The sequence below is a fragment of the Macrobrachium nipponense genome, chromosome 19 (assembly GCF_015104395.2).
Source record: "Macrobrachium nipponense isolate FS-2020 chromosome 19, ASM1510439v2, whole genome shotgun sequence".
Classification (NCBI taxonomy): Eukaryota; Metazoa; Arthropoda; class Malacostraca; order Decapoda; family Palaemonidae; genus Macrobrachium; species Macrobrachium nipponense.
The window spans coordinates 54,638,249-54,655,703 of record NC_061088.1 but is presented as its reverse complement, the minus strand read 5'-3'; the positions used below and the strand labels follow the sequence as shown (position 1 = coordinate 54,655,703).

General features: G+C 35.9%; 1 protein-coding gene and 1 long non-coding RNA gene across 3 annotated transcripts in view; one reads left to right on the top strand and one right to left on the bottom strand.

Moving 5' to 3' along the window:
* Nucleotides 1-474, bottom strand: part of LOC135217063 (uncharacterized) — an 89,369-nt gene extending 88,895 nt beyond the window's left edge. The window contains exon 1 of the long non-coding RNA XR_010315029.1: nucleotides 30-474. This is a non-coding gene — a long non-coding RNA (uncharacterized LOC135217063). The remainder of the gene's footprint in view (nucleotides 1-29) is intronic.
* LOC135217062 (uncharacterized) overlaps nucleotides 1-17,182 on the top strand; it is a 144,214-nt gene extending 127,032 nt beyond the window's left edge. For both annotated transcript variants that reach the window (XM_064252720.1, XM_064252709.1), the window contains 3 exons: nucleotides 11,504-11,682; nucleotides 12,706-12,887; nucleotides 14,527-17,182. In XM_064252720.1, the coding sequence (XP_064108790.1) occupies nucleotides 11,504-11,682; nucleotides 12,706-12,887; nucleotides 14,527-15,880 (1,715 nt within the window). In that variant the 3' untranslated portion in view covers nucleotides 15,881-17,182. The remainder of the gene's footprint in view (nucleotides 1-11,503; nucleotides 11,683-12,705; nucleotides 12,888-14,526) is intronic.
* The last annotated feature ends 273 nt before the right edge of the window (nucleotides 17,183-17,455 follow it).

The following is a 17,455-nucleotide window of genomic DNA, read 5'->3' as shown; positions in this document are numbered from 1 at the left end:
GAAGAATGTAAAACATGTTTTTATCTTACCCGAAATTCTTATCGTAATTAACCTCTGGAAGATAGAGCAGTCTTTGGTTTCAATTGCATTACACACCCTAGTACACATTGAAATTGGACACTGACAAAAAAGAATATTTTCGGTTCAGTTGAATTACGGTGGCGACGCGCGATCTGGGCGGAGGAGCACCAACAGCAATTTCGGTGTTTGTGTAACGACTAACGAGTAACGACAATTCACTCACGAGTCACGGAATCACGGATCAGGAAAGTGGGGATAAATTGCCAACAATAAACCTCGTTGTTTTCATTCTTTTGACAAAGTCAATATGTATTTACTTTAGATCCCTCTCCTACCTCACTTATTCTTCTCATTTTTTTCTTTTATCATAATGCTCATATTTCCTTTTTCTTCTCTTTACTGTACCTATATTTACATACTCCGTCGGTTCAAAAGGATGACTCTCAAGAAGTTAAATGCGATCAGTAATATGCTTAGCAAGAGACAAGTTCTTAAAGAAACTCATTGGTGCACTGCTGCAGTTAGTGGGTTTAGCCAGTTATCTGAGCAGGTGTCCATCTGGCAAGCTTGAAGATGTCAGATACAAAGAAGGGCATCAACATGGTCAGGTTGATTGATGGATTTTCTCTCCTTGATAAACAAATTCTCGAGAATGGAATTTGGAGAGGCATGTGGGGTTTCTTCCTTGAAACGTCCGAGTCGATGAGCTACTTTTAAATAAAATCATTTTCCTATTCTCGATGATTCAACCTTTGCTCCCTCAAACGTATACTGGATATATGTCTAATCTTCCATCTAACAGTTTAAACGTGTGTGTGAAAGAGGGATGAAAAAAAAGGTAACATGATATTTTCACAATATATACATTGTTTCACTTTGGCTTACAAGAAAGACCAAGCACATTCATTAGTACCTACACAAAATAATATATGAGTAAAAACTTAATTTTGACTGGATATGTAGATCTCAGTTGAACTTCCTGAATCACCACTCCAGGTTAGTTTATAACTTGAATCATTACCAATTTTAACTTGGTAACTACATCTGGTTAGCTATTCTGTAGATCCTCCATAATCTCATACTCCAGCTTCATTTCCTGGAAAAGACTACCTGGTATGGTAGGTCTCTTGGCCCAGTCAGTTTCCATTCTTAAGCTTCTTAGTGTGAGAAGGATCCAAATCAGTAATCATCGGGTTTTCTTAACATAAAATAGATTGCATGAGGAATAAAAATTAAATTGCACAAACTTTAAAATTCTGAATTACTGAGGAGAAAGGGCCACATAATCCTTTAAATAAATTGGTCAAGACATCCCTTTAGTGAAGGCCCCTAAATTCCAATGCTCGCAACTGTGCCTGTGTTGCAGGCTGCTCCTTCAGGTACCTATAATCCTAACATGTTCTGCAGATCTGTCACTGAAATATCCAGCTGAGTTGAACCATATAATTTCCCTAATGGGTGATGTTGCTCCTCATTTCTTAGGCTACTCCAGGGTTAAGACCCTCCCATAGAACACACCCTCAATAATGATATTTGTGTTGCTTTAATCCAGAGAAGTCAATCATGCCTGACACTACTCTTGAAGACGGGTCCTAACTGGTATGTGTGATCTTTGAAACTTGGCTGTGCACTAAGGACTTTAATACTATCTCGCCTCTCCTGTGGAAGAATGAAGTAGAAAGCTATAAATCATTCTTTATATTGCAACATTAAAGGTGTTTTAAATCTAGACAAACTCATTATATCATTTATCTGGAACAAAACCACTCAGTACCCCTTTAGGCAATATCCCAGCATCTGTTAGCAGGTGCTCTACACCACTCTCATGATGACTGTATTGATAGCAGAATAGAAAGCCAAATTTAAGCGGATATTTGCAAGCATAATGAGTTTGTTGTAATGAAGTAAATTCAATGCTTAAATAGATTATGCTTTGAGAGCTACAACCAGGTCCTGAGTGACAATACCATATTCTTGGTGAGTCTCAGTGGCTACATTTATCGCTCTTTTCGTGATTCTGCAGTTATCAGTCTTATCCCCGACTTAAGCATTGGCAATTCAAGACCGAGCATGGCGTAATGGCTGAAAATTTGCTCATTACAATGGCATTACAATGCAGTTATGAACAATTTTCCAACAGCCACCATGAATCATAATTACGCAGTCGAGTCGCAACAACTGTCATTTGTCACCACGTTATTATGCAAGATGTAACTGACGCAATGGCGTCACCATTTGTCATAATTAGATTGTGCAAATGTAACTCGCAATTGCGATATGCAGGTGATCAGTGGGTGAATACTGACCGAGGGGGGAACACTGATCGAAAGTTCTGGTATGAAAACGATTTCAAATTTCATGCCGAAACTGACAAAAAACACAGCAACCATCTCAGTGAACAAAAGGAAAGCAACAGGTTTATGCCATCATGACATCTGTCTTTATCAGGTAAGAAAATTTAGTTTTTTGATGTCTGTTATAATTTTTCACGCTTCTCATATAGTGCCTCATATCCGTGAATATGGTGTGATTGTATTAATTGAGTTTCATTACAATATAGCCATATTGATATGTTATCAAGTGAAATAAAGTGTCCTTTCAAATTGGCTGCCACGGCAGTTTAAAAAAAAAATGGTGCGGAGGATAGTCTATGGACCATAAATATGAGGGGAAACATCGACCGCCAACACAGATGCGTGAAATTATGAATATTTTTAAATATTTTTGAAGTTTTGAATATTTTGAAATTTTGAATATTTTTGAATTCCATAACAAAACGTGGAACAGTGCTTTTTTGTGTAAATTTGAAGGTGATATTTAGTGCATTATGATACAATATCAGTGTCATCATGCTAAAAACAGGAAATTTTTATTGGGTGGATTCAACTTACCTATTCATATGTCTTCTAAGGACAGCATTTCGCCAAATGTCCGTCCTTCCTCTGTACATACTTTTTATACCATATACTAAAATGTAGAGCATGTCATGGAAAAATGTACTCTCTGCATGAAGATATATGTATATTTTCAGCTGCAAAGAAACACAATCGCAGCGGGGGCACCCTCCCTTTTGTATGTGCGAGCATGACAGACATTACATTTCTGTCCGCACTGCTGCCTCATATACAGCTGTCTCTGTTCAATAAAGTTAGTTAGAGCTTTCTCCTTGTCTGATTGCAGTCCTCACAGTCAAATATCATTAATTTTTTTTTTTTTTTTTTTTGTCTAGTCTACTGCCTTCTTGGAAGCCTGATCATCAGTGTCATTATGCTAAAAACGGGAAATTTGGGTTTTAGAGGGTTCCCCTACCCCCCACCGGTGTTTCCCCGCGTTTTCGGAGCACCGACCGAAGTCCTGAAAATTTTTAAAGGGCAAAATATGACACTTATTCTCAGATTTAAGGATTTATGAGTATACCATAGGTGGGCCATGTTGTGCAGTTTGTTTTGGGCACGGTGCGCACTCTCTCAGATAAAAAAATGATTTTTTAGGCAATTTTTTCTACTATTATGTCAGTATTCCCCCACCTCACTCCACCATCCATTTAAAACATATGTCATCACTTGATGCTCATTGGCAAACTCGACGACACGGTTACGATTCGTGAATATTTGGTCGTAGTAATGGTATAGTAACTCAGCAGTTATGACACGTGCAGCCTCGAATCGCAAATGTGTGACCGACCTGCTGACAATTTTTTTTTCTTTCTGCCCAAGGACTACGACTGATGCCGATGATCGCCAGAATCAACCATTACAATGTGCGTGGCGTAGAATCGGCAGTGTGAGTTGGGCATTACCCTGACTGATGGTTAGATATTGAACTCACTGACGGCAGATGATCTGTCATGTGTTTTGAACGGAGTAGTGTAAATGGGGGTAAATGTTTCATAGCATTTAACTAGAACAACCAGTACAAATAAGTAGGGTTCTTACGTGGTAGTACTCAATGACTTTATTCCAGGTGTGATAAAAACACCATAAAAGATACGAAAATGTAAGGTTTATCTTTAGCCATTGTGCAACAACATATCATAGGAGGTAAGGATAACTTCTGGCTCATTGTACCCATAGTAGCTGATAGTGTGGTTGACCCCATCTGTTTTAGTGTATGGGAAATTTGTCAGACTTTGATTTTTTTATTTTCAGCCATATAAATATATATATATATATATATATATATATATATATATATATATATATATATATATTATATATATAATACATATATTAAGGAAAAAGAAAATCAAAGTTAGTTATGCATTAAAATGAGTAAATCTAGATATATTTTAGCAGGGATACTTCGATAGATTTAATACCTTACATCTATGACTTTTTTTGTTATAAAGAATAAAACATTGCTCATCTATATGTGGAAAATTACCTCATTCTTTGAAATCATCATCAAGTTACAAAATTAAGTTAAATCTAGCAGTGGTCGTTTGGGTAAAGAGCCCAAAATATATAAAATGTTCTGGCATTTTATAAATGAGGTCAGTACTTTCTCTCCTAATCACAATAAGTAGATTCAGACGTTTATAATAATAAGGCAGAAAAGTGCAGATTAATTTAAAAAAAGAAAAAAAATTCCTGGTAGGTCTCCCATTTTCTGTTGACCAAGTATCCTATACATATCTTGCTCTGGTAATGTTGTGCTTTGTCAGATATATCTATTCATTCGAAAAAGACCTCATGTGGTACCTCCAATGATTGATCTGAGCCAGATTTTAGAGTCTCTTGTTGATGGAGGGAGTAGCCATCTGACGTAGCCTTATATAAGTAAGATGACCCACTTGTTCATTTTAAATCAGTTTAAGATGGCACATCGATTGTTTGATCAAATGTATCTTTGGGTCCCTCTGAGTTCCAACAGGTCGCCGGCAGACATAACATAAGCGCTCCTGTGTACATATGAAGGTATCTCGTTTGCCTGAATAGATTGCTCTGGGTTGCTGGACTAATATGCATTTGGTAGAAAAATACCAGCTGTTGATAGGATGAAAGAAGAGGCGAGTCACATTATATGTGGAAAGTAAGCAGGTACACACAAAAGTTTTGAGAGAGAGGTGAAATGTTTATGAAAGTCAATTATGGAATTTATGAAAGGATTAATTAGCCAACTCACCTTAATACAAATCAAGCACTGATTTTGAATACATATGAGAGATAAAAGACAAACTGTTGACATGAGTCGTTTTTGTAGCGTGAGTCCTGTAGAAGCAATGGGAACCGGCTGTGGGAGAACTATGGGCATATGTGGAGGAGGTGCAAAAGAGTTTAAGGGAAAGAATGAAGGAGAGAGTTCTGAGATAAAATTCTGGACAAAAGGCGTTCAAGAGGTGATAGAAAGGAGGGGCCTTAAATTGGAGGAAGTGCGAAAATCTGGGCAAACTACTGATGCGCGTTCTGTGTGGGTATAGAGAGCAGCGCTGATATCGTGGTATTTTTCAGTGTTTATCCATGAGCCAGCAATTCAAGTATGAATACAGCGATAGTCATTGGCTTGTTTGTCTCTGCATCCATCCTTTTGTAAGGAGAAGCTGGTTAAACGTAGTATATATATATATATATATATATATATATATATATATATATATATATATATATATATATATATATATATATATATATTGTTACGAAGTGCCAAGTATCTGGTTACCTTGCATCAAATATTACCTCACCAAAAGACAGACACCTGAACCCTCATAACACGTTTAAACGACTGAATACTCTAAAGGCAACAGTGATCCCTTAACACTTACCAGTATTGCAGAAAATCAGACTAAGTTCATCAAAACAGGTGTGAGGTAATCTTGTAAGTAATTAAATTAATCAAAGGGCATCACTCCATCAACAACCTTAAAAGTTTAAGTATTTTCCTGATTTCAGAAGTCTAAGTTCTTCCCTGGTTCTAAGTCACTTCAAATAAATTGAAGGAAAGCAAATCAATTACCACTCTATATTTCTACCTAACATAAATATAATCATAATCATATATATACTGGTATAAAAATAAACACTTATAAAAATTTTAAATACAAAAATTTATTATCAAATTCAAAATTTATAAGTGAAATTCACAATATCAGGGAAAATTACTGTTACTTGAGAACAAAGTAAAGTTTAATTAATTCTTGAATCAAATTAAGTAAAATTCAATCAAAATTAATTTATCCCAAAATTCAAGAAAATTAATTCAATTGAAATTCAAAAGTGTTAGGCAATAATTGAAAATTTGAAATTAATTCACAAGTGCTAAACAACAACAAAACTTGAAAAGAATTCTAAGTAAATGCAAATTAATTCATAAATGTTAAATTTAATTAAATGTGCAATGATTACTTAATGAAAATAACTAAGTCAATTAAATTGTGAATGCAAATGAAAATATAAAATAAAAAGACACACTTCAATAAGAAAATGAACAAGTACACAAACAATGGAACAATCACAAACACAAAAATACGCAATGTGTAAAAGTGTAAATGTTTTCACTCAAAACATTGTAAACATCAGTTTTTACCAAACCTTCGTAAACACCTGTTTTTAGTTATTAGTTAACCACAGTTCCTAACAATTATTAGTTAACCACACTCCCTATCCATTATTAATTAAACACAATTCCTATCCGTTATTAGTTAACCAAACACTTTTCCCATTAACATTTAGTTATTAGTTGCAGCTAATAAAAATATAACACTTTACCTTTTGGTATACCAACTTCTTTCTCTGCTGCAGTATTGTCTTACACACTTTCACAAAAAACAAGGCGCCGTTACGAACTAATGTTTGTTCAGATTCCACAAAAGAAATTAAATAACACTAAATAAACTCTAAGAAATATCAAATATGAAATTCTCACAAGTTACGAGTGACTAATTTACGTTACGTTAATATAATCTCAATGATTTCGAGTGAGAGAGAGAGCGAGAGAGAGAGAGATCTGACTGCCTCGAGGTCCTAAGATAGAATGAAATCTCTTCCTTTATGGAAACTGGACTAGGCAGATGATACAAAACGTTCTTGGCACGAAAGCTTCTCGAATCTTCGAAATCTGATGCAATCTTCATAAAGAAATGTGTAACATGCATGTGGTTTTGATCAAAGTCATACGCGTACGAGTCCAGTCTGTTAAAAAAAAACCTGCTCTACTCGATCGAAACGGAGGCTGAGCGACAATTAAGATTGACATGTTTTGATAACAACGCAGATTCGAGCTCGCTCGCTATCAAACTCGTTGACAGAATAGGGAAGCAAACGGAGATCTCTGAGTTCCTCTAATCTTACAGTGTTGAAATAAAAGTTAAACACTCGTAGTTTCGAAAAGACAAAGATCTCTCTCTTTTTACGTTCTACGTTAATATATATATTCTTTTACAACATGTAATGCGAAATCTGAACACACATTTTAATACATCCTATTCTAAGCTATCTAGGAATCTGAAAAAATGTTGCAAAATTTTACATGACATTTCAAAGAGGGGAAACATGCATTTTGAAAGTAGCAATATATATATATATATATATATATATATATATATATATATATATATATATATATATATATGCATATATCTAATAAAAGGATCCCATAAAAACACCAAAATATAGAGAGAAAAGTACTATATTTCAGAGACTGCTGTCTCCCTCTTCAGGTATATGAATGAGAGAAGTTTACAGAAAAGGTGGTATTTATACCAAGAGATCCATCCACAGGTAAGCCAATTTAGGTCACCCCCGCTGATAATCTTCCTTTAATCATCTTAAGCGTTGGTTGAATGAAAATCTTGTCGATGACATCTGAATTATGTGCATCTAATAACGTATTTTCATTCGGGGAATCATTCTATAAGCAAAAATTCGGATGTAGTATGGGTAGTCCTTTAAGTCCTATTTTAGCCAATCTGTACATGGAATACTTTGAAACTACAGTAATAAATGCATAAAACCCAAAAACATGCTGTGAATGAGATATGTAGATGATATTCTTACATTTTGGGATAATAGGTGGGGCAATTTTAATTAATTCCTTTCAAAATTAAACGCATTAGTGCCCAGCATCAAATTTTTTAAGTTGAATGGGAAACAGACAACAAAATTCCTTTTCTTGATGTTTTAATAATCAGAGACACGACAGAATATAAATTTACCATATACAGAAAACCAACGTTCTCACTTTCATACATTCACTACTTTAGCTATCAAAACATTGCTATCAAGATAGGTGTAGCCAGCAACCTGTTCTTAAGAGCCTTACGAATCTGTTCCCAGATTCCTGGAAAAAGAATTTGAACAAATTCGTAAGCAACTTTCGTCTTTAAAGTATCCTGACCATATAATTGAGAAAGCAATTCACAAAGCCAACATAATTTTACTTACCCAAACACCTTAGCCAAATCCCTGATTAACGTCCAACAAAAGACATCCCCCAAGGACTCCGTGGTTTACGAAATCCCATGCCAGGACTGTGACCAATCTTACATCGGATTTAAAGGAAAATCACTTCCCCAGAGATTAATACAACACAAACGGTCAGTTAGGTATGGACAACTGAACTCAGCTATTTTCAACCACATAAATGAACATAACCATAGAATAAAGTGGAATTTGTCACATATAATTTACAGCAGCAACTGCCGGTACAAGAGTCAGATGATGGAATCGGCCTTAATAAAAAGAGGTAGGTAATGAACATCTCAAAAGGAGCATGGGATTCAGATGTCATCGGCAAGATTTTCATTCAACCAACGCTTAAGAAGATTAAAGGAAGATTATCAGTGGGGGTGACCTAAATTGGCTTACCTGTGGATGGATCTCTTGGTATAAATACAACCTTTTCTGTAAACTTTTCTCATTCATATACCTGAAGAGGGAGACAGCAATCTCTGAAATATAATACTTTTCTCTCTATATTTTGGTGTTTTTATGGGCTCCTTTTATCAGATGGAATTCTGTTGTAACAGAACATTTTTACCAGTCATATATATATATATATATATATATATATATATATATATATATATATATATATATATATATATATATATATATATATATATATATATACACTATGTTTAGCCAGCTTCTCCTTACGAAAGGATGGATGCAGAGACAAACAAGCCAAAGACTATCGCTGTATTCGTACTTGAATTGCTGGCTCATGGATAAACACTGAAAAATACCACGATATCAGCACTGCTCTCTATACCCACAAAGAACGCGCATTAGTAGTTTGCCCAGATTTTCGCGCTTCCTCCAATTTAAGGCCCTTCCTTTCTATCACCTCTTAAACACTTGAACACCAGAGGACATGTTTGTGGGTGTCATGGGGGATATTTACTTACCCTGTATGGTGTTACCTCCATACTGGAAAATTCTGGTTAACACAACCCCAAATGCATGACGTCATTATAAGGCAGATCTCTGTAATCTATGTACAGTCAAATACTTTACAAGTTTATAATTCCCATTTAAAACAAGAGGGAGAGAGAGAGAGAGAGGGATAAGTTATCAGTAACACTAATAGGTCTCTAAATAATAAGAATTCTATTAAAACGAAAGCAAACTACAAGTAAAGTCACTTCCTAAAAATGAAGCTATATTACGCAACATTATGAAGCATGGTGAGATTGGCCTGTGGTTTTGACATAAACAAATGCCTTCCAATATTTGACATAAACAAATGCCTTTCATTATTTACATATTCACGATACTACGTACAATAACATAACAATACGGGAATGGGGGTGGTGGGTTCGGATTTACAAGGCAATAGCAATATATATATCTATACATATATCACTATATATATGATATATCATCTCATTATATATTTATATAATTATTATATATTGTAATATATATATATATATATTTAATATAGCCATATATGTCATAAATAACTATTTATATAATATATATTATATATATATATATATATATATCTATATATCATATATATATATATAATATATCTATATATAAAATATTATATATATATATATATATCTATGGTATATATATATATATATATATATATATAATATTAATATATAATATATATATATATATATATCTATATATATTATTATTGCCTTGTAAATCCGCACCCCGCCCCACCCCCCGTATTGTTATGTTATTGTACGTAGTATCGTGAATATGTAAATATTTTATTTTCATGTAATGCATGTTCAGAATTCAGGAAAGTATAATTTAAAGGTACTATATAATAACGTAAATCTTTAATCGCACAATTTGTTCCAGTAACACGTGCTCGCAAGTGGATGTGGTAGCTGTCAACAGTCAGTAATTGGAAAGCATTTGTTTATGTCAAAACCACATGACAATTGCCCCATGCTTCATAATGTTGCGTCATATAGCTTCTAGAACATTCCATGGCGTCATTTTTAGGAAGTGACTTTATTTGTAGTTTGCTTTCGTTTTATTAGAATTCTTATTATTCAGAGTCCTATTAGTGTTACTGATAACTTATCCCTCTCTCTCTCTCTCCCTCTTGTTTTTAATGGGAATTATAAACTTGTAAAGTATTTGACTGTACGTAGATTATAGAGATCTGCCTTATAATGGCGTCATCTATTTGGGGTTGTGTTAACCAGAATTTTCCATCACACAATTTGTTTTTTTAACATTGTATACTTAATTTAACATTTTAACTTATGAATTAATTTTCATTTAATTGCATTTTCTTTTCAAATCGTAAATATTTCTTAACAGTTTGAATTGTACTTGATTAATTTAATTTCTTGATAAATTTATCCTTTTGATTTAATTTTGGTTAATAACTTAATTCAAGAAATAGAACATTTTCTTAAGATTGTGAATTCCACTTAAGACAGGGGAAGTAAATAAAGTCGTTTGTTGGAGTGATTCCCTTTAATTAATTTAAGCCTATAAGAATACCTCACACTTGTTTTAATGAACTTATTCTGATTCCTTGTATGTTTAATAAGCTTTCTAAGGGATCACTGTTGCCTTTAAAGTACTCAGTCGTACTTTATCTGTTATGAAAGTTCAAGTATCTGGCGACTGTGAGGTAACTTTGAATTTTATGAATGGTAAGTGATGATTATACGAAGAAAGTTACAGTCACGAAGGAAAGAGCGAAACAATGAGATGCTAAGTACTTTCGTCTTGTTACCAAGACATGGTCACAGTTGCTGTGATCATGTCTTGGTAATAAGACGAAAGTACTTCGCATCTCACTGTTTTACTCTTTCTTTCGTGTCTGTAAGTTTGTTCATATATATATATATATATATATATAATATATATATATATATATATATATATATATATATATATATATATATATATATCACACACACACCAGAGGACATGTTTGTGGTGTCATGGTGGATATTTACTTACTCTGTATGGTGTTGCCTCCATACTGGTATGGATGGTCAAAAGTTTCGACAGCGGCATCAAGGTGAGACTGAACGTTTTCCTCTGTGCAATTGCAGGTCTGTTGCAAGGGCCGCGTCGTGTGCTGCGACTCTGCCTTTTCGCCCTGGTGATTCCAGCTGTCCTCATCACCATTCCGCTGTACGTGAGGCTGGTCCTCTATCCTCCGGGGCACTACCCCATGATGCCCACAGATCAGAGACTGATTGGCCGGCATGTATCCGGAGTATGGTGCCAGGTAAGATGTTTCTTTGTTGTGGAGTTGCAGATCTTATACTTAGGATGTTTGAGTCCTTTTGGTAAATAAATGACGCACGGTGTTATTATCACCTTCAAACAATAGATAATTGTCCAGCCCGGTACCGAGGGGAGGTCGAGGGGGTCGAACGACAACCCACCCCCCCAAAAAAAAAAAATTCTGGAAGTCCATATTTTCTGTGACTACCCTTTTCATTGAACTGTATTGACAATAATAAATAATTAGTTTTTTGATAAGTCAAAGTATGTAGCATAACAACAAATAAAGTAATATGCATGCTATTGTTAACATAATAAATGAATCAATCAGTAAAACAAGAAATATTCTTGAATTTCAGTGCAAACTTTCTACATTATAAGTACAATTCTGTTAACCAAAGTCAGTACTCAGAATAAAATCTAATCGGGCAGAAGGACATAAACCGCATACCCAATGTTTCTTCTTAATATAACTAAAATAACATTTTCAAGTATTTCATCTTGTATGTAACTATATATGCAATGACATTTATAGGAGAAAAGGTCCAGTTTTTGGGAAATACGACAACCCTTCCCCCAATAAAAAAAAAAAACTCCCGTTACGGGCCTGAATTTGCGAACAACTACTGCGTTGTCAGCTGAAATCATCATTAAGACATTTTGAGATTTTATTATTATTATATTATTATTATTGTTATTATTATTATTATTATTATTATTATTATTATTATTATTATTAATGTAAATTAGAGTAAATGTTTTCCTTCGCGTTATCTTCTGGGAAATATGAATGGATTTGATGGCAAGAAAAAACACATAGGCATTACAATTATAATTTCTGGTCAGGGACAATTTATGTTGAAAACGTAATATGTAGTTAAAAGGTATAATATATATATATATATATATATATATATATATATATATATATATATATATATATATATATATATGTGTGTGTGTGTGTGTGTGTGTGTGTGTGATGTATATATAGAACGCTCTATGACCTTCCCTTATTCCTCAGGCTCAAACGACACACATGAACGGAAGCTTCAACACGTACATGTCCCAGGGGCTCCCCAACGTCAGGGGGGAGCGCCGGCGCCACGTGATGCTGCACACGATGAAGATGAAAGACGACGTGAAGGAGTACTGGGGCTTCCACCTCCTGCAGGGGTCCACGGTCACCATCTCCTCCTGCGCCAGGTAAGGGCCACGACCCTTGTTACGCGCACGACCCCCACTCTTCCAGGGATGAGTTATATTCATAAGGCCTCTCTTCGTTCCATCTGATGCATCATCTTGGATTTCTCCTTCCTCTTCCTTTTTCCTGTCCTCTTGCGGCATTCTGTCCTTGCGGAACTGGGTAGAAAAGGGCTTAATTTGTGCTGACCGTCTTTTAAGACTTTTTTTGCGCCATATTCGATTAAAAAAGAGGCGCATCTTTCAAGTCCAAGTGCTATGCGATGTGTCCCAAGTATCTCCTCATGAACGTGTATACCAGAATCTAGGACTTACGGATATCCAGTATTATTTACCAATTTTTAAGAATGGAGGTGCAGGAAAAATTGTAAACTATTCTTTTAGGATAGTCCGTGGGCGCCCGCACGTAGGGCCAAGTGTCCCCTCCTGAGATTCTGGAAAAAATTTATACACACACACACACACACATATATATATATATATATATATATATATATATATATATATATATTATATATATATATATGTATGTATGTATATATGTGTGTGTATAAATTTTTTCCAGAATTTCAGGAGGGAACACTTGGCCCTACGTGCGGGCGCCCATGGACTATCCTAAAAGAATAGTTTACAATTTTTCCTCCACCTCCATTCTTAAAAATTGGTAAATAATACTGGATATCAGTAAGTCCTAGATTCTGGTATACACGTTCATGAAGAGATACTTGGACTTAAAAGATGCGCCTCTTTTTTAATCGAATATGGCGCAAGAAGAGTCTTAGAGGACGGTCAGCCCAAATTAAGCTCTTTTCTACCCAATTCCACAAATAGTGCGGAAAAGAGAGTTAAAGGACAGAATGCCGCAAGAGGACAGGAAAACGGAAGAGGAAGGAGAAATCCAAGATGATGCATCAGATGGAACGAAGAGAGGCCTTGTAAATATAACTCATCCCTGGAAGAGTGGGGCGTCGTTGTTTAATTATATTAAAGGTATCCTTATTATTATATTGTATAATATTTGTATAGAGTATATAACTGCGTTATTCTTTCAAGAAATGTTTGATTTCAGTTGAACATTATATGGAACTATTAAAAAAAGTTAATGTAATTTTCTGTATTTATTTCGTCATTATAACATCTCGGGCTTCGCTGTTCCACTGCATATAATATATATATAATTGCTTTATTCATTAAAGGAATGCAGACGCTGATACTGATTATGGAATTAACTTGCAAGTTCAAAGGGTCAAAAGTGTTTGTTTTAAGATTTGCAATCCCGCCCCACTCGTACAATATGCTGCGGGAGCCCATGTTATGTGACTTGTAAAAACAAACATTTAGAATTTTTCTAGTAACTAACTACTTCCTAAAATGATAAGACGAGAGTTAAAATTAATGAGAATTCAAGATGTTTAGGCATAGTTCATAATTCCAAGTCTTCATCTTCTTGTCTGCATAAATGACCTGATAATTCGTTTCAAGAGCGTGATTTCCAGCAAATTGTTTTGAGTTCAAAATGTAACTTGCTCTTTGTGAAATGTTTCAAGGAATATCACTAATGCCAAGTGGCGTCTTCTCTTTACTGCTAAAGTACCAGACATGACTTGCAGTGTTCTAAAGCTCAACACCCGAATTCTTTCAGATGGGACGGAGGGCAGCTGATGATCTTACGTGGCATAGAAAACCTTCGCCGTTGCGCCTGGATTGGAGAGGAGGACTCTGCGGAGGATATGGTTGAGGATGATGACATTATCAGCGAGGAGCGAATGAAGATAAGAAAGCAGCTTTTAAGAGAAGCGAACAAGCACAACCGCAATAGTCATGAAAAAGAAGAAGAAGATGAAGACCCACGTGTGACGGGTGATGGGCAGCAGCACTCAGAAGAGAGGCGGCAAAACATTGCTCAGCTTCTCAGGAAAGCCATCGAGATAAGCAAAGATAAGAAGGAAATTCTAAAGATACTCCATTCTGAGGGCAAGAACCAAGATTATGCGTTCCACGGACAGCTCATTAATCAGGAGACTGTTACAGAAAACAGTAGTGGGAAAAACAAGATTGTCAATAATACTTTGGAAAAAGACATAGCAAATGAACACGAGACACTGGCAGGCGAGCAACAAGGTCTGGTTCACACAACAGAAATAAGAGCAGGCGGATTTAAAGTGGTGAGTGGTGTATTAAGGGACGAAACGAAGCGGAGACTGAAAAACCGTACTCGGAAAGGCAAGAGAAAACAACAGCGACCTAAAAAAGAAAGAAGTGGACGTCGCCGACAGAACACGAACGTGACGGAAGAAGCCTTGCCCAAAGAAGAGGAGGAAACCTCTTTAAGATTGAAAAGATTTGCTGAAGATGACGAATCAGGGGGCGCCTTCGAAGATTTGGATGATGGGGATATTCTGGGCATTTTAGAGACCCCAGAGAAGGACAGGGGAGTCAACGAAACGTCAGTAGAAATGACTGTTGGCGGCAAAGTATTCTACCCAGAGGGACTCAAATTTGAAAGAGGAAAGTTTAACCAAACGACGCTCCATGATAGATCAAATGAAGAACACAGATCTTCTTATTCAAGTAGTGAAGAAGCACTGGCCAGTTGCGATGGCGTCATATTTACTCTTCCTCTTGTGCCCTTTAGGAATTGCCATTTTAAGAATACCGGTCTAAACAAGATCACTTACGACATACCCATCACAGGAACGTATTATTTCGTCTTCTCCAGTGACAACGAAATCTACGCGAACGATTTATTCTTCAACTTGACAATGGACAGGGTCGTCTATGATACAGAATTCTCGGAGACGATCTGTACCAATGCCACCGACTGTTCGCTGCCCCTGAGCTTCTGGTCAAACGAGCAGGCAGTTGTAGAAGTACCTGAACAGGATGACTGGGATCACGCCTACGTTCTTGACACGCGATGCGAGCCCCGCGTCTACGTCTATCTGACGCTGCTCCTGCTCGTTCCCTTATTCATCATGTGCTGCGCCTTCCACTAGCCACTTCTCATATGCTCAAATTTATATTTAAGGCTTACAGTGCTAATTATAGAGGTCATAGGTTTAGAAGAAATAGTTTTCTTGTCTCGTTTTGATGAGATCTCGAGCACTCACTCTTTTGTACTATTAATAGCTTGTGTGTTAAAAGTGCAAGAAAATAACCAGACAAGGCTTTTTCCCAAAACAGTTTGCAGTTCATAACCAGTGGAGCAACGATATGCCCAGCATGCAACCTCTTCTAGGGATGTTATGTAAGGGAACTGTCGGTTTTAAGGCATGCTAAGCTGTTACCCTGAGCAAATAAAAATACAATGGTACTACTCTCCAGTGAAATGAACACGAGGCACACGTGCTCGAAATGTGAAATTCATTTCACAGTTGCAATGTGATCTATCCTAAATCTCGGAGCCGTATACTTTTCATCTACATCGGCGGATTTGATGTAGAATTGCCTTGGCTAAAAATATACAGTGTTGATCTAATTCTTTCAGGCGGTGTCATCAGTATATTTGACCGAATAATAGCTTTAGCAGACCAAAGACTAAATATATTTTCTCTAATGTTAAACCATTTATTACGAGTGCAGAATTCCTTTTATATATTTGTACGCATAACATGACAGCAAATCATAAGATAGAAATCGAATTTCCCCGATTGTCCTTTCACAAAAGGAGTCATTAAACTGTGCGATTGTTCATAGGAAGTGAAATCCTTTGCAATTTCCCTTTTAGTTTATTTCAAGATTTAAAATAGTCAATCTATTAGTATGTTAATAAAAGCAAAGGTGCGACATGTTTGCAATTGAAAGAGGGTTATAGACTGACTTCGATAGCAATGCAGTACGATCATCAGTACCTAAGGATGTTTCTGGAAGTTCTGAAATCAGACCAAGAACCTTTCAGAATGGATACACTTGAAGTAGGCCTCGCGGTGCTGATAGTTCCGTTGGCGTAGTTGACAGCATCCTGGAACTTCTGAGAAACCATCCCTCGCCCACTGTTGCAACTCACTCTGAGGGTCTAGTCAACGAAGTTCCTGGGTCGCCTGAATTTTCCCAGAGTGAAAAACTGAGACCTGAAGGTCCTCCTCGATGAACTTCAGCTTTGTGGCTCAGGAGCTGAATCCAGATTGTAGATGTTACTCTTGTTTGTCTTTCAGGTCGATTTATACTAATGATGTTTTCTCTTTATGTTGTCCGTGTCCATACGCATCCCAGTGTTAATCTTTTGTTTTCAGATGAAAAGGTGTATTCCACAACACTACTGGAGACATAAACTTAAGAAAATAAAAATTTTTAATTACTGAGGCTTTTTTTCTTAACCTTCTGCAAAAATATACTTATTGCTAAAATGCCTGAGAGTCATCATTCGAAATAGTTTAATTTTTTGCCATCTTGATACCACCCTAGACTACACAATTTATCGGATAACAACTGTTGCTATTTGAAATAATACTTTTACGTGTTTAGTATTGGAATCACAAGACAATTCGCGGTTATTATGACTAAGCTGTAACAGAAAATTTGTGCGGCTGTTCAGGGACTCTTTCAAACGCCATGAAAATGTTGAGGGCACC